The sequence below is a fragment of the Penaeus vannamei genome, chromosome 18 (assembly GCF_042767895.1).
Source record: "Penaeus vannamei isolate JL-2024 chromosome 18, ASM4276789v1, whole genome shotgun sequence".
NCBI lineage: Eukaryota > Metazoa > Arthropoda > Malacostraca > Decapoda > Penaeidae > Penaeus > Penaeus vannamei.
Window position 1 is genome coordinate 2,267,766 of NC_091566.1, and position 17,500 is coordinate 2,285,265.

A 17,500-nucleotide genomic window follows, 5' to 3' on the forward strand; every position below is an offset into this window, starting at 1 on the left:
TTAAAATCGAACGCTATTGCACTATCTCCATCCTCGCCAACCCATCGTAAGCACGAGGTATCGAGATTATTAATCATTTTTTGTCCAGTGGAATTTCCATCAGCAATTGTTCCATTGGTGTTTATTGTCGATCCGCGCCGAGTCCGAGCCCAGAATAGACGCTTGTGTTGCTCGCTCGCTGCAATGATCACAGCAAGACTCGCTTTTTGATCACGCTGGGGGGTCATCGCCCGTCCTTGGACAAAAGGCGATGTTTCCAATTCGCAAAGATAAACACGCCCTGTTTACAGTTCCCAGTACGCGATCTGGAAATAGCAACAGAAGGAAGGCCGTTTCATCGAGTTTATCATGCGCTGTCATGCCCGTGTATCACAGGCTTTGGAGCGAGGGGAAGGTAAGAGATCCAGTCCCCTCGCCTCCCCTCCCTTCCCCTCACCTCCCCCTTTCGTTCCCCTCGCCACTCCTCCCTTCCCCTCACTTCCCCCTTCCCCTCGCCTCTCCTCTCTTTCTCTCCCCTCTCCTCCCCTTCCCCTCCCCCTTTCGTTCCCCTCACTTCCCCCTTCTCCTCGCCTCTCTTGCCTTCCCCTCGACACTCCTCTCTTTCTCTCGCCTCTCCCTTCCCCTCGCCTTCCCCCTCACACTCCTCTCTTTCTCTCGCCTCTCCTCTCTTTCTCTCGCCACTCCTCCCTTCCCCTCGCCTCCCCCTTTCGTTCCCCTCGCCACTCCTCCCCCTTCCCTTCCCCTCGCCTCCCCCTTCCCTGCCCTTCCCCATTTTTCCCCCTCCCTCGGCCTCCGCCTCGATTCTCCCTCGGGGCCGCAGGAATCTCTCATTAGTCTCCCGCAAGACAGTACATTCATTTCACGGGTCGAGCCGGGTCAGCTCCGTGTGACGCGAGGAATTTCAAGCGCGACCTCCAGGAGCGTCCGAGGAGTCTCCCTGCCAGCGCGTGCCAAGGCAGGGGCGGGGGGTAGGGGTAGGGGCGGCAAGGGGAGGGCGAGGGGAGGGAAAGGGTAGGGGCAGGAGTAGGGGGAGGGGTAGGGGCGGCAGGGGAGGGGGGAGAGGGGAGGGATAGGGGCAGGGGAGAGGGGAGAGAAAGGGGTAGGGGGAGGGAAAGGGGTAGGGGTAGGGGCGGCAGGGGAGGGGAGGGAAAGGGGTAGGGGCGGCAGGGGAGGGGGGAGAGGGGAGAGGGAGGGAAAGGGGCAGGGAGGAGGGGGTGGGGGTAGGGGCAGGGAAAGGGGAAGGGGAGGGGTAGGGGCAAGGGGGAGGGGGTAGGGGCAGGGGGAGGGGGAGGGAAAGGGGTAGGGGCGGCAGGGGAGGGAAAGGGGCAGGGGTGGAAGGGGTAGGGGCGGAAGGGGTGGGGGGAGGGGGGAGGGAAAGGGGAGAATGTGTGCGTTCCGATGGCAGTGATGGTAATTGCTTTCTGCTTTGAGGCATCTCTGTAATGTTTATTTTCCCGACTATTTATGTAGTCTCCCTCTCATTCTCTCTCTCTCCTCCCCCTTCACCATCCCCCCTCGCTCTCGCTCTCTCTATCTCTCTATCTCTCTCTCTCTCTCTCTATCTATCTCTCTCTCTGTCTCTCACGCTCTCTCTCTCTCTCTCCCTCTCTCTCTCTCTCTCTCTCTCTCTTTCTTTCTGTCTCTCTCTCTCTCTCTCTCTATCTCCCTCTCTCCCCCTCCCTCCCTCTCTCTCTCTCTCTCTCTCTCTCTCTCTCTCTCTCTCTCTCCCTCCTCTCTCCTTCTCCTTCTCCTGCTCTCTCTCTCTCTCTCTCTCTCTTTCTCTTTCTCTCTCTCTCTCTCTCTCTCTCTCCTCTCTCTCTCTCTCTCTCGCTCTCGCTCTCTCTCTCTCTCTCTCTCTCTCTCTCTCTCTCTCTCTCTCTCTCTCTCTCTCTCTCTCTCTCTCCTCCCTCCTCTTCCTCCCACCTCTCTCCCCTCCCCCCCCTCTCCCTCTCCTCCCTCCCTCCTCCCTCCTCCCTCCTCCCTCCCTCCCTCCCTCCCTCGCATGGAATATTGTTCCCACATAGGGGGTGGCCGCTCTGAGGTCGAATCAAAGGCCTCATCGTCTTATTGATAAAGGGGGCTGCCACGTCCAGGCATAACGCCGTTGCTGTTTTTCCCTCCTTTTTATCAACATTTCTTTCGGTCAAATGAGCTTCCAGGTCGTGAGGCGAACTTTCTTGCGCGGAAATCAAGACTCAGCCGATTCTGTAACTGGGTTTTTTTTTCTTTTCTTTTTTTTTGGCTTTCTTTTTGTCGGTGTTTCTCGATTCTTGTAATCTTTTCTCGCGCAGTGGGGATGTGCATTAGCGTCTGAGTGAGATTAATTTTTGTTTGTTTGTTTGTTTCACTTAATTTTTTATTCACTACCGTGCCTAAAGTTATCTGATATAATAGGAGGCATTCTGGCTGCTTCGAGAAATGCTTCGAAGAATGCCTCTCCGCTTCTTCCCTTCCCTTCCCTTCACTTGTCTTACTTTTCTCCTCTCTTACTCACTCTGATCTCCCTCCCACGTCTTTTCCGCCCGGCCTCCCTCGCGCAGCCTTTTATAATGATATTTCCACGAGGATTCCGCCATTATATCGCAAGAGACGCGGTCCCCCAGTGAGGTTTCTTATAAAGTAGTTTCCATGCGGTTTCCTGCCTCCCCTTCCTTTCTCTCGTTCCATTCCTCATCCCTCAAATACCCTAATGGCCTCTCCTCCCCTCACTCCTCCTCGCAGTACATCGCCTCGTTTTCTTCATACTTCATCGCGTAATATGGACGTCGAGGACGAGGACCCTCGCCTCTCGCTCCCCAGGTCGTTCTGGTGACCTTTGCCGCGACCCTTTATCACGTGATCCCAAGTTGATTCCTCCCTGTTCTCATAATTGCCATCGTCCCTCATGTCGCTGCTCGGAGGAATATACTTTTATGTTCGCTCCTTCCCGTCGGAGACACGATTTCATTCTGCCCGGAAGCCTTGGGAGACAACAGACCCCTCCGCGCGGATCTTGAAGGGGACCGCCTCCTTCCCGCGATCTGCGAAGATATATCCGCGTGTCTTTCCCATACTCTGCCATCCAGACCCTCTAGAAGATCATCTTGACGCCCCCCTGCCGCCCCCCGCCGCCCCCCGCCGCCCCTGGACGCACAAGACCGTGAAGCATATGGAGCCCAGCGCCCTAGAAGAGTGATTACCGGAAGGGCGACGCGATTAATTTCTTATCTGGAAAGGCGATGCTTGAGTGAGCGGCTCATAATCACCCCGATAATTAGCCCAAGTTCAGTGGAGGGAGGAAGGGCTCCTTTTCCGGTAATGAGTTGTATAATGACGGCATTAGATCAGCGGGACACATTCATGGCGGCGCCGGTGTAAAATTTTGCCAATTACTGCTAAGCTGTCACTCGAGCGTTTCATATTGGATATTGGTGTCTCATCCGTTCTATCCGCCAACTGATTTCATCCTGACAGATATTGGAGGCGAACTTTCCTGCCGCGGCTGACTCTGGTCGTCCTTACGGCTGTTGCCTAAATTTCCCATTCGGTGTTCATTCGGGGCTGTTACGTCTGCAGTTCGACTGTCTCGGAAAATAATGCGGCGGAAGGGACTCGAGGGCAGAGGAAGACGGCCGTTCTCGGAGCGGATCCGGCCATGGACGCTGCAGCAGAGGCCGGAAATATCGAAACTAAATTGCCGAAGTTAAGGAAGTCACTCGGGAGCGCTGCGAATATTCCGCGGACGCTATTTCTACATGCCATTCACAGCTGTTATATCGCGATAGCTTTACACGTCGCCACAATCCTCCCCTGCCACTGCCATTTGTTCACTCTTCCTTCCTTTTTCGCCTGTGTTCTCTTTCCCTCGTGTTTCTTTTTTATTCTTTCCCCCTCTTCCTTTTTTTTGTCTTTCCCAGTTCTCCCATTCCCCTTATTCTGCTCTCCCCTTCCCCAACTCTGCCTCCTGCTCTTCGCTCTCTGATTTCTTCTTCTCTTTCGTTTTTCCCATTTCTGTCCCTTCCCTCCCCTCTTCTTCTCTTTCCGTCTATCCCACTTCTTTATCCATCCTCTTCTCCTTCTAATCTTTCCGTCTATCCCACTTCTTTATCATTCCTTTTCTGTGCGCTCTCCTTTCCTATTTCTCCCTTTTCCTCTCTCCTCTTATGTGTCTCCTTTATCCTCTTCTCCCTCCCTTTTCCTCGTTCCCTCTTCTGTCCTCTCCTTGTTTCTTTCCTCTTCAACAGCAACCGCTTTCTGTTTCTCCTTTTCTCCCTGTTCTGTCCTTCGCTTTTCCATTTCTTGCTTTCCCTGTTCCCCACTTTTATATTTTTCTTTCTCTCTCTTCCTTCTCTGTCCTCGCCTTTTTCATTTCTCTCTCGTTCTTTTTCTTCTTGTTTTTTCCCCTTCCCTCCCACTCTGCTCCCTCCTCTTCCTTTCTCTCCTCCGCGTCGCCTCTTTCCTCTTCTTCCCTTCCCTTTCCTCTCCCTCTTCTTCCTTTTCTTGGCTCTCCCGCTTCTCCACTTCCCTCTCCCGCTTCTCCACTTCCGTCTCCCACTTCTCTTCCCTTTCCCGCTTCTCCACTGCCCTCTCCCACTTCTCTTCCCTCTCCCGCTTCGCTTCCCTCTTCTTCCCTTCCCTCTCCCACTTCTCCACTTCCCACTTCTTCCTTTCCCTCTCCCACCTCTCTTCCCTCTTCCCTCTCCCACTTCTCCTCCCTCTCCCCTCTCCCGCTTCTCTTCCCTCTCCCCTCTCCCGCTTCTCCTCTTCCCTCTTCTTCCCTTCCCTCTCCCGCTTCTCTTCCCTCTTCCCTCCTGTGACTGACGCTGCCCGCATCCGTCAGTCTTGCCTTTGACTGTAACGTTAGAGAGAACAATGCCAATTTGTCTTTCTCGGTGGCAGCGCGCATTTCCTCGGAGGATATACAGGTATGAAGGAACAAAAGGCTGGATGTTAAACACGGGAATTAGCCAAGGAAACAAAATTTGTGGATTGTGTTTACTCGCTCGCGTGGCGGCGGATATAGCCGGTCGTGTCCTGGGTCTTGCCTATTTTATTTTTAAAGGATTTCCCCCGATCCCTCCGCGGACGCATCGACAAAGTTTCCGTTGTAAATCTGTTCAGGTCTTTTCTGAATATTTGCTTGCGGGAGAAAGACTGTTGCTTGACGAAGTTATCGAGTCGTAATGAGAAAACTTTGGCCGGGATGAGAAACTTTTCCCGGATACACGTGCCCGCGTCGGCGACACAGAGACGTCCGCGGACAGGCCATCACCATCAGCCCCCGGGCCGCCATTGGCCGTACGTTCCGCTTCGGGAATCTCTCTCTAGCTCTCGCTCTCGCTCTCGCTCTCGCTCTCGCTCTCGCTCTCGCTCTCGCTCTCTCTCTCTCTCTTTCTTTCTTTCTTTCTTTCTTTCTTTCTTTCTTTCTTTCTTTCTTTCTTTCTTTCTCTCTCTCTCTCTCTCTCTCTCTCTCTCTCTCCTCTCTCTCTCTCTCTCTCTCTCTCTCTTTCTCTCGCTCTAGCTCGCTCGCTCGCTCGCTCTCTCTCTCTCTCTCTCTCTCTCTCGCTCTCGCTCTCGCTCTCGCTCTCGCTCTCGCTCTCGCTCTCGCTCTCTCTTTCTCTCTCTCCTCTCTCTCTCTCTCTCTCTCTCTCTCTCTCTCTCTCTCTCTCTCTCTCTCTCTCTCTCCTGACTACTCCGCGCGCCGAAACTCTACTCTCCCTGTACATGCAACACTTCACTTTACCAGGGTCTAGTCTCACTACACTGCACTGCACTGCACCACACCACGCCGCTCCGCCACTTTTTAACAACGTAGAAGGAAGCCAAGTTGTCCTATGCTGTACCATAACTCTAGACGCCACATTGCACCATAAACTGCTCTCGAACGCATCATACTATATCTAGCCATAATACCGTCGTGTAACACTGTACATGTCCGTGGCACACCGCACTGTGGCAGATTGCAACATTGATGCCGCACCACAGCGCACCGTACCACGTCATTCTCCGCACCACCGCGCCCGTGACCCGTGACCTTATGATCCAATCACATACACGACCGCCGGGCAAACACAGAAGCTAATCTGTCTTTGTGTTGTTTCTTTGAACCCCGTCCTCATATTCTGACCGGAGAGAACGTCCTGTCTGAGCGAGTCAAAGCTTTTCCGTTCCGTCCCGAGATGTGTTTGACTTAAAGCTGTTGGGATGAGTAATTAAGCCCAAGTTTTGTTGCGCTCGGCCCGGGAGTGATGGGGTCAAGGAGGGAGGGGTCACGGGAGGGGGCGAGGGGGTCTAGAAGGAGGGGGTGATGATGGGGTCTTGAAGAGAGGAGGGAAATGATGGAGTCCGGAAGAGTGAGCTTTGTTGGTTGAGCTGATGAGCAGAGGCTGGAAGAGGAAAGAGATCGGGAGAGTCGTTAGTAATGAATTATGCTTCTGGGAAATTCTCTTGGGGTGTAATGAAAGCACAGTCCTGCCGCAGATTCGTGTGATGAACTAATCTTCTTGGCGAATGACCCATTGCCGCAGGTCTTAGTAGTAACCCTTGATTTTCCCCAACAGTCGGAGCGGAAGTCGGCCCTGCTGAGCGCCGCCAAGAAGCAGCGTCTGAAGAACAACCCCTCCAGGGTGAGGTTTGCCGAGAGCGTCGACATCAACGGATCGCCATCGTATTCTGTAAGTTGTCATCGGAAAGCCTGCACCTGCGCGTGACACTTTGAAATCACACTTATTTGTTTTGCTTTGCCTCGTGTCCTGTGTTTCACATATCTTCGGTTCCTTGTCCTTCCGCAGCCGTCCAACTTCAATTCGAGCGAGTCAACAACGCCCTTCATGCCCAACGTCCTGAAAGTGTTCCTGGAAAATGGCCAAACCAAGTCATTCAAGTACGACTCCAGCACGACGGTGGGCGACGTGCTGGACTCTCTTCACCAAAAGCTGGGCATTAAGTGCCCCGAACACTTCTCTCTGGTGGTAGAACATGTCAAGAGCCTCAGAAGGAATAAACTTACCATCTTAGACCCAAAGGAGACACTCTCCAGGGTGAGTCAACAGTTCTTCTCCTGGGTTGATTATATTTGAATAGTATTTGCTATTAGGTTATCATTGTTACTATAGTTTATAGTACTACCTTTTATTGTAATTGTTATTTTTAAATGTTCCAGATTGCAGCACGTCCAGGCGCTCAGCATCTGAGATGCCTATACCGTGTGACCTTCGTTCCCCGCGACGCCTACGATTTGCTGAGAAAGGACTCGATGGCCTTCGAGTATCTTTACCTCCAGGTAAATGGCTGTGTGGGGTCGACAAGCGGTCCCCTCGCACCGGCACTGGGCCTGCCAGAGAGACCTCTTTCTCTGGTTCACTCCAGGAACTTCTGCACCTTCCCGTGGCACTCGCCCTCTCCTTTCACCTGTGGTCCCGCCCTTAATCAATTAGATGCCTGTCTTAAGGCTTTCTGTCGAGGCGGGAGTATCGGTCAGCCACCCCTCCTCCGGGGGTCGCTGACCTTTGATGCTCCTTCATTAGCGTTAACCAGCTGCAATCCCACTCTTCCATCCTTCGTAGCCCGGGATGTCGCATGCTCTCCCTTCCTTTGGTCTCGTGCACTTCTCATCCTATCCGGCTGTAATGTAGAGCAGACCGTGCCCCTTATTCCTTCCTCTGTCTTTCTCGGTCCCGTCCAGTACCTTTACCCCGGGCCAGCAAGGTCTCTGGCTTTATTTAAGAGGCCGTCTTGGAAGAGCATGGGTAAGTGGCTGTGGAACTATCGTAAACTGTTGCAGCTGCTTTACCAGCTGCGGTTTTTGCTGTATCTCCTAGCGAGATTAAAGTCACTCGGGAAGTGGGCCTTGAGACTCAAGATAGTGGCCATTATCGTCAGAAATATCGAGCTCATTATGAAACACCTGAAGAAATTAAGAGCGGTAGGTGAAATTTTCCTGAGGTGGCGAATGGTGAGAAAATTGTTAGCGCAAGTGAAGAGGATAATGAAGAAGTATATTCGCTGGAATGTTCTCTGGAAGCTGTTAAGGAAAATTTTCCGGAGGTAGAGGTGGTTTCCCAGCCACTTTGGGTCGTGCGCATACGCTAACAACTTTCCCCGAGACAAACTCGCTCACCTATTGGCAATTTTGTGAAAACGAACAAAGTTTTGCGCCTTGGAAACTTATTTGGTGTTGATACTAATGGTAATTTCTAAAGTACGTGTTTCTGTTCAGCTCCTAAAGAGAATGTTGGTCCCTATTCCATCAGATTTACTCGTAGTATGTTGTATATTATTAGATGCTTATCATTGTTCTTAAGGTTTGTATGGCTATTCCTTTGCATGCCTTAATAAAGTGTTGCCTGCGTATGAAGTTTTCTTCACACTTTCCTTTTTCACAAAGATAATTTCTTTACCACCTTTTCACGGAAACTAGCTCTTTGTACTTCTATATTCGTTTATTTATTTTTCCCTTATCTCTAATCTATAATGCTTACTATCTTCAGAATCAACAAGATAAATTGTTGATGTGTTTTTTGTTTTGTAATCTGCTGTGAAAACTTGCTTGTAGTCCTCTTAAACAATATTATTTAGCGTTCCGACGAAGATCTAGAGAAGACTTCGACACGGAAAGTCCGGTCACAGTCCCTCGACGGGGGATTGGAGGAGATCCCCGGAAGGCCAAGTGTAGTGCAGCTTTTGTGTGCATATGACTGAGTGTAGGGAGCCCTCGGCGTAGCTTGCAGCAGTCTTGTCTCTTTAGATTGATTCGCTGCTTTCTCAGTGCATTGCCAAGGTGTTTTAAGGGAATTTCTGCTTTATTGTTAACAAGAGGGAGCTTAATATCCAATTAGTGCTTTTAGAGATAATATATTCAGTTTAATTATATGGTATTCACCACAAGTAGGAAACTTATACATTGATCATTGCGCTAACTTTGAAGAGACAGAAATCTGCATAACTGTAAGAAAACATATGTATACAGACTCAATCACACATAATATATGTCTTTGAATTATAATAATGAAAAGCCTTGGCCCAAATTATTCATCTTCTCGCCAGCAAGTTATTCCCATATCCTCAGATTATACATTTCCCGAACTAAAACACCGAAATACAGGTATGATGACGCCATCAGCACGTACACTATCCACCTGCTTCTTCCGTAGTGCTGTAACGACGTGATCCAAGAGAGATTTGCGCCCGAGCTCCAGTTCGACGTGGCACTACGGTTGGCCGCCCTGCACATCCAGCAACACGCCCTCACCAACAACATGGCTGCCAAGGTCTCGGTCAAGACCATCGAGTAAGTAAAACTTCAGGAACCTTCCCTCTGCAAGGGGAGTCATATTAAGTGGACGCTAAAGGAACCCTTTTATTTTAAGTAAAGTAGACGCAGTATCTTACCTGAGAGTAGGGTCGCTGAACAGAACTTCTAACTACACGGGTTAAAGCGCCCTTTGATTTTACTCGGAGCTAGACTTTTAAAAATAGGATTAGATATTGAACTGAACACGCGACGTCTCTCCAATCAAGGGTAATGTCATCCTTCGCAGCGTTAGCATCCGAGAACCCTTTCACAATGCATCAGAACCACACTTATTAATTTAAGAGAGCGTGGTAATGAGACCCTGTGTACCGGATCAGGCCCAATAAGTGTCTGGTCTGGGCGGGATAATAAACAAAAGAGGCGAGTTTCCTACGCTGGAGCGAGCATTATGAAGCTCATCCAGGTTGGAGGCTACGTGGGTCGTGGCCAAACTGCGTTCATTAAACCGGGTATAAATTTAATAATTGCCGGGCAAGGATTAGTTTTGAGGAAGTTCTCAATTAACGCAAGAAGTCGGCATTCGAATGTCAATGGGTATATGCAGCGGTGTACTGGTATCCGTTGCAGGTAACAGTGCGGTGGAATATTCGTTCTGATCTATGAAATCCATCTAAATCCGCCGGTTTTTCCTCTTAAACTATGTAGATTACGAGATTAGGCTTCAAAGATGAATAGTACAGAGATTGATGCACTAGGTTTGCCAATGAATTAATTTTAAACGTTCTTTTAAATATTTTTCTCAGAAATCCACAGCTGTGGTCCATTGTAATTAATTAAGATTAAAGAATAAAAATTAGGGCCTGACTTTGAAATAATAATTTCAGGTGCCAAAAAGTCTTAATGGAAAGATTTATGGTGCAGAAAGGCCCGGCAATTTGGGAAATTTGTGAAGCACATCTGGACACATTAATAACGAGCGCAAAGGACGAAGCAGTTAACGGTCGAGAAGAAAGGTCCACCAGTAGATTGATTTCTCCTCGTTTCGTTCATTCTCATAACGGCATACCATACGTCTTTCCAAATTCCAGAAAAGACTGCGGATTAGAGCGTTTCGTGCCCTCGTCGTACGTGGACTCTATGAAGCGAAAAGAGCTCCGGAAAATCCTCTCCCACTTCTTAAAACTGAACTCCAACCTAACGGCACCGGGACAAAAGCAGCTGACGGCGCTCCAGGCGAAGCTGCACTACCTCAAGATCATCTCGGAGCTGCCGTCGTACGGAGCCAAGTGCTTCTCCACCAACATGAAGGTGAGGTGTACGAGCGGAATGAGTAGAAATAAAATAGTCTGTCATAATTCCCATTTTCTGTGAGCTTTGAAAGAGCTATTGATAGAAAATGTGCACAGTGTCTAGGGTAGGCTAAAAAAAATTGAGAGAAATGTCTGTTATGTTGATGTTTTTTTTTTTTTCTGCTGAAGAAATATAAGTATATGAAAATTGACTTACGATTTCACTCCCTTAGGATACCAACATGGAGACTGTCATATTGATCAGTCCAAGATTTGGCATCAGTCAGATAACTGGAATTAGGAACAGCATGGTGAGTACAGCGCCTCTATCATGTTACAGTATTGATTACTTTTATCTTTATAGGGTGATGTTTACAAAGAAGATTGACAGGTATTATGATAGCTTATATGCGCGTGTGCGTGTGTGTTGGGGGATGAGTGAGAGAGAGAGAGAGAGAGAGAGAGAGAGAAGAGAGAGAGAGAGAGAGAGAGAGAGAGAGAGAGAGAGAGAGAGAGAGAGAGAGAGAGAGAGAGAGAGAGATTGTGTGTGTGCGTGTGTCCGTCTGTGTGTGTATGTGTATGTGTGTATGTGTGTGTGTGAGTGTGTGTGTGTGTGTGTGTGTGTGTGTGTGTGTGTGTGTGCGTGCGTGCGTGCGTGCGTGCGTGCGTGCGTGTGTGTGTGTGAGTGTGTGTGTGTGTGTGAGTGTGTATTTATGTACGTATGTGTATGTATTTATGAAATTGCATAGTATAGTATAAGATAGTGCAATGAAGTATCCATCCATGCATGTTTATATACGTGTGTCTATTTCCTGCGAGTTGAAAGGGGGAAGCGGAGTCAAGAAGGAACTGGTGCAGAACAGTGATCGTGTTGACTGTGCAGGGTTATAGCCTTGCATTTCCATGTGTGTGTTTTGTTTTGCCTTTTTTTTGTGAAGGGGAAGGGAACGTAGACCAGGTGGAAGGTAAGGGAAATGGGCGTGGCTAGAGGAATGGGGGAGGGGGACCCGGAGCGGCAACATGCCAGTGCCGCTAACCGCTTGTTTATGCCGACACAATGTTGTTGTTGCTGTGCTAAGAGGAGGGAAGCGCAATACACCAGAGAGAGAGATGGAGTTAGAGGGTGTAGGGGAGGGAGGGAGAGGGAGCAAAGGGGAAAGAGGGAGGGAGGGAGAGGGAGCAAAAGGGAAAGAGGGAGGAAGGGAGAGGGAGCAAAGGGGAAAGAGGGAGGGAGGGAGAGGGAGCAAAGGGGAAAGAGGGAGGGAGGGAGAGGGAGCAAAGGGGAAAGAGGGAGGGAGGGAGAGGGAGCAAAGGGGAAAGAGGGAGGGAGGGAGAGGGAGCAAAGGGGAAAGAGGGAGGGAGGGAGAGGGAACAAAGGAGAAAGAGGGAGGGAGGAGGAGAGGGAGCAAAGGGGAAAGAGGGAGGAATGGATAGGGAGAGGGAGCAAAGGGGAAACGGGGAGGGAGGGAGAGGGAGGTGAGGAGGAAGGGATAGGGAGAAGGAGACAGGGAGGGAAGGGGGAGAAGGAGGAAGAGGGTAAGGGATGGTGGGATGTGGAGAGAGTGACAAAGGGAGAGAGAGAGAGGGGAGGGGGCGTAAGGAGAGGTAAGAGGTCTAAGGAAGAAACAAGAAAACGTTTTTACTCTAAACAAGCCAGCGTTGCCCCCGGCCAAATATAGCAGCGACTTGGCGGAAGAGATTACCTTTGATCCCGTCGGAGCTGAGTTCCGTCACAGGCGCCGATCCCCCGGGCACGACGCCTCCGTACGTGCCCGGGCGCCGTGCTCCCCTCGCCGGCGCCGCGGCAGCAGACGTCGGAGGCGGCGAGGGCGCGATGAGTGACAGCTCTGAGCCTGCGATTGAGGCCGGAGCGCGGACGAAGCGCCCCTGAGAACGGCGCCTTGTACACGGGATTTATTTTGTCTGGTCTTCACGTCAGCAGCTCGGAGAGGCAGGGGAGGGGAGGGGGGGGTCACTCGCCCCCGAGAAGCCCTGGTCGAGGTAAATTAACAGCAAGAATAGGTAAACGCGGGTCTTTGTTCGGCCACCATTACGAGTCAGAAAGGGACGGGATGAGAGTGACCGGGCGGGGAGCGTCGAGAGTCCGCGCGGCTTCGTGGCGTGTGGCGGCCATTGTGCCAGCCTCGGAGGTCACAATGCTGCCGTAAAAGCACTCGCTTCTCTCTCCTCGCCCTCTCTCCTTCTCTCCTCTTTCCTCCTTGCACTCTTCTCTTCGGCGTAGCCTCGCTCCGCGCCGTCGGTATGCCTCTTTATGGTCTCTTGTCAGTTTGTGGTTTGCAGCGTATTGATTTTTTGTTACATTTTATTTAGATAGTCACGTCCCCCCCCCCCTCTCTCTCTCTCTCTCTCTCTCTCTCTCTCTCTCTCTCTCTCTCTCTCTCTCTCTCTCTCTCTCTCTCTCTCTCTCTCTCTCTCTCTCTCTCTCTCTCTCTCTCTCTCTCTCTCTCTCTCTCTCTCTCCCCCCCTCCCTCCCTCCCTCCCTCAGTTCTCCCTTCCTTCCTTTCTCCCTTCCCTCCTTCCTTCTCCTCCTCCTCCCCCGCCTACCCACCACTTTATGTACCATACCTAAGAGGCCGGAACTGCAGGAAGCCGTTTTATGTTCTAGAGTACTGTTAAAAGTGCGCTGGCAGTGTCTTCTTACGTCACTATGGATTTTTTTTGTATGGCCGACGTACAAACTTTTTTTTTCTGCGATTTATTCAGGACCGCTTATTGAGTGACTTACATTTCCCTTTCTTTGCCTGGGATTTTCATTGCCAGGTGTGTGTGTGTGTGCGTGCGTGTGTGTGTGTGTGTGTGTGTGTGTGTGTGTGTGTAGTTGCGCGTGTGTTTGTTTGTTTGCGTGTGCGTGTGTGTGTGTGTGTGTGTGTGTGTAGTTGCGCGTGTGTTTGTTTGTTTGCGTGTGCGTGTGTGTGTGTGTGTGTGTGTGTGTGTGTGTGTGTGTGTGTGTGTGTGTGTGTGTGTGTGTGAATATCCCTATTTTTTTGAGGATAAGAGACGTAACTTGCTCTAAAATAAGTCATTTCATCTTGCGTTGGGTGACCGCTGACCTTTCTCGGTTTGGGGGAGTTCATGTTTGCGGTGGCTGGTGGTGGTTATAGCTCGTGTGAATATATATACGGCGAGTTCCAGTGCAATCCATAACTTACGCTTACTCTGAAATTGTGGGAATTACAACTTTGCGAGTTATAGACCGATCAGTTTGGAACTTTTTGATTGTCCCTTTAAAGTATCTGTTGTGAACGTGCTAATATGTAACAGTATTTATGTTCGTGGGAAAAAAATCGAATTTCACCAGCCAATTCGGGTATTTTTCCCTGTAGTAAAAATGTGTGAAAGGTAACGTGTCCCATTTTTTTTACTAGTTAACGTATTACCCACGTGACCTGAAGTCTAGATAGTCGAATATTTCACAAGAGAAGCTGCTACGTTGTTAGAATTTACTTTATCATGCTTTGACAAACATGTTTTTCTGTTTTTTTCTTGTCTAAGCCTATGTAATTGTTTTATCTTTCTCCCTTTCGTACCTAACATGAGATTATTGTTTTTTTCCTTATTACATCTCCTTTGCCTTGTCTTTATCTCACGATTTTTTTTCGTCATTGCCAGCGTTTATTAAACTAGGTCATTTATTTACTATCAGACACATCGCCGGAGCCTCACCTGCTCTCTCCCATTAGCTCGACGTCCTTGTACCTTTCCCCGCCTCCTCTCCCCTTCTTATTTGTCTCCCCTTTTTATGTCTCTCCTTCGCCCTCCCCTCTCCTCGGCCCCTACATCCCCACACCCGTGCAGGAGGCGGAAGAGAGGGGGGCGTGCCGCGACTTCCTTTATGAGGGCGGAGAGAGAGAGAGAGAGAGAGAGAGAGAGAGAGAGAGAGAGAGAGAGAGAGAGAGAGAGAGAGAGAGAGAGAGAGAGAGAGAGAGAGAGAGAGAGAGAGAGAGAGAGAGAGCGCTCCGTCGTCTATCACAAGATGCGGCGCAGACACACATACCGATGATATCACGTGGATGTTTGTGCAGGGTTGCAGCCAAACGATCTCGCGGCGCTGTTTGTCCGGGTGCGTGTCTCTGCGCGCCTGAGTCAATATCCGTCGGTCATTTTTGCATGGTTCTGTTTCTTTTGCATTTGTTTTTTCTTTGTGGTATCTCGGTTTTAATGCCATAGTAAAATGCGCCGTGAACTTTATATCAGAGTTTGTATGCGTTCGAGTGTTTGTGCGGGAGATGAACGTCCGTCACGAGTATTTCCATTTCCTGTCGAGGAAGCTGTCTCGGTGCGGACTCTCTCTCACCTGATTTCGACACTTTTAATGTTTATTCTCATTTCTGCATTTAACCGTTGTTTGTGTGTATTTAGTTTATCTTCATACAGTAAAGGGCGTGTAAATAACCAGCTTTATATGTTCATTGGATTTATATTCGATTGTGATAACAAAAGTCCGCGTATAAAGAGAAGCTGGTTAACACTGCCCTGTCACCATAAACATCCTCCCCACCTCCCCACCCCCTTCCCCCCTTCCCCCTTCCTCCTTCCCCTCGGGTTATGGGTCGCTGAGAAGGAGCCGCGGAGGAGACGAGGGGAAGGAGGCGACGACCGGTTTGTGGGAAGGGACGGGATTACGGTTATGGTCGCGGTGACCCGGGCGAAGGTGGCGCTGGAGGGCCAACAATACGCTCCTTATGAGAGTAGATCCCGGCGTATTAGTGGGACGGGAGGTCTCGGGGGACACGTCAGGACGCTGATGACCTGGGGAGGTCGCGGGGGAAGGCGGAGTGTCTCATTTCCCTACTGCAGACGCCGCCAAGGGCCTCGCGGGGGCAGTCCGTGGGTGAAAGGATGGCACCGCGAACGAGTCTATCACAATATTGGAGGAGTTATGCACCAAGGAGGCGGCGTAGTTAGGCGCGTAGGTCCGTTACGTGCAAAGGATTACTGTGATTCGTTATTTTCAGGCCACCCTTTTTAGATAGTACTTTATTGTCAGTCCTTTATATCGTTATGATAGACAATAGATAACTATGTATAAGAACTGAATTATATGTTTAAGAAGGTGCATTACTATGGACCCTGGAAATGCCAATATTTTTGTGTTTATCTGAACAAATGATCTTGTCTTTGTGAATGACTGAACGTGGAGTGTTGTGACTGAGGCTGAGTGTGGCAGAAGGAAGATGCGAGGTGGGCCTCGCGCAGGTCACGGAGGTGACAGGGATATGCGCGGGGTTGAGGATTAGCATGGAATGCCACCGATGGCCCTGGTGTAGCGGCAGCTGTGCTCGGGGCATTATCCTTCTTCCTTAGGCCTGCTTGAGGGCACAGCTTCATCCCGGGCACCGCGCGGATGTCCCTCCTCCTGTGGCGCGCATCAACGGAAAATGTTTTCTGTTCAGTGCTTTGTTGTGTTTACATTTCAACTGAGGCATGTTGAGATGTTGTGTTGACGACGTTCTTGTGTAGCGTGTGAGTGGGCAGGTGTTGGGGCAGTGTGTACGTGCGTGTGAGGGACAGAGGGAGGCAGGGAGGCAGGGAGAGAGGGTGCCGGCGAAGAGTGAGGGGAGGGAGAGCCACAGTTCCTCTCAGCGGCCCACGTGTGCCAGCCCGAGCCTAGCGTGCTCTTCCTCGCCAGTGAATCCTTGAAGTGCATCGTCTTATCAGTGCCGAACCTGCTGGCCCGCGCGGATCGTGTCTGGATACCTGTCTTTACTTCAGCGTTTTTTAAGCTGCACGCGAACGGATTGCAACACGCGCGGGTACATAGCGGACACGCGCGTTTTCGGAAAGGAAAGAAAATTAATTATCAGCATCTTGTGTTATCTCGATTAGATGCTCTTTACAAAAAAACAATGACACGTCCACGTGAGCTGTCGTGGAACACATGACAATCCTGTCATTTCGGTCGCTTTTTGTTTTCAAAAATTATAAGTGACGAGGGATTTTGTCATTAGTGCAATAGTTAAATCTCGACTAAGAACATGTATCGACGTACATTTTATCATAAACTTTCCAGTGCTCAATAAATCATTTTGACTGAAACTTTTCCGATGAAACAAGTAAGAAGACGAGCAAGGGTTTTCAGTTTCCACGCAAAGACTTCCCTATCCTTTGGCCAAAGCGCCCAGCCCACTGCGCGGGTGTGTCAGATTATTGACTGCCGGAAGCTACAACTGCAGTCCTGATTGACTTGGGAATTCCCCTATCCCCGGCCCATCAGAACGTCTCCTCCGACCGATTGGGGAAGTGTAGAGGTAATAAAGCGAAACAGAATTATTAAAAGGCCGGTAAGTCGGAGCGAGAAACACGCGCTCCTTTGCCATCGAGACGTGGTGTTAGGGGCGAAATTTCGGGGACCATGAACGGTGTTTTGGCTTTGTGGTTGGTATTTTTGACGGTATTACACGGTATTAGTCTGAATGTAGACTGGCATGGATGTACAGTACAGGTAGCATGCCCAGTGCCCCTAGTTTAGTGTGTATAACCCCCCCCCACACACACATGCCCCCACCTGAGATACCTGAAATAATACCCCAAGATATTTTATTTACATAAGTGTTCGAAATGTTTAGAGGATTGTGTGTCACGCATGTTCTTCAATCCTGTGTACTTACTTACCTCTTCAATCCTGTGTACTTACTTACCTCTTCAATCCTGTGTACTTACTTACCTCTACAATCCTGTGTACTTACTTACCTCTTCAATCCTGTGTACTTTCTTACCTCTTCAATCCTGTGTACTTACTTACCTCTTCAATCCTGTGTACTCACTTACCTCTTCAATCCTGTGTACTTACTTACCTCTTCAATCCTGTGTACTTACTTACCTCTTCAATCCTGTGTACTTACTTACCTCTTCAATCCTGTGTACTTACTTACCTCTTCAACCCTGTGTACTCACTTACCTCTTCAATCCTGTGTACTTACTTACCTCTTCAATCCTGTGTACTTACTTACCTCTTCAA

The 17,500-nt window shown here is 49.9% G+C and overlaps 1 protein-coding gene across 16 annotated transcripts in view; it reads left to right on the forward strand.

The window, feature by feature from the left end:
• The window catches only part of LOC113800342 (serine-rich adhesin for platelets), a 631,319-nt gene that overhangs the window by 503,896 nt on the left and 109,923 nt on the right, over positions 1–17,500 (forward strand). For all 16 annotated transcript variants that reach the window (XM_070132707.1, XM_070132706.1, XM_070132705.1 and 13 more), the window contains 6 exons: positions 6,540–6,653; positions 6,771–7,019; positions 7,142–7,261; positions 9,132–9,268; positions 10,321–10,540; positions 10,755–10,832. In XM_070132707.1, coding sequence (XP_069988808.1) covers positions 6,540–6,653; positions 6,771–7,019; positions 7,142–7,261; positions 9,132–9,268; positions 10,321–10,540; positions 10,755–10,832 — 918 coding nt within the window. The remainder of the gene's footprint in view (positions 1–6,539; positions 6,654–6,770; positions 7,020–7,141; positions 7,262–9,131; positions 9,269–10,320; positions 10,541–10,754; positions 10,833–17,500) is intronic.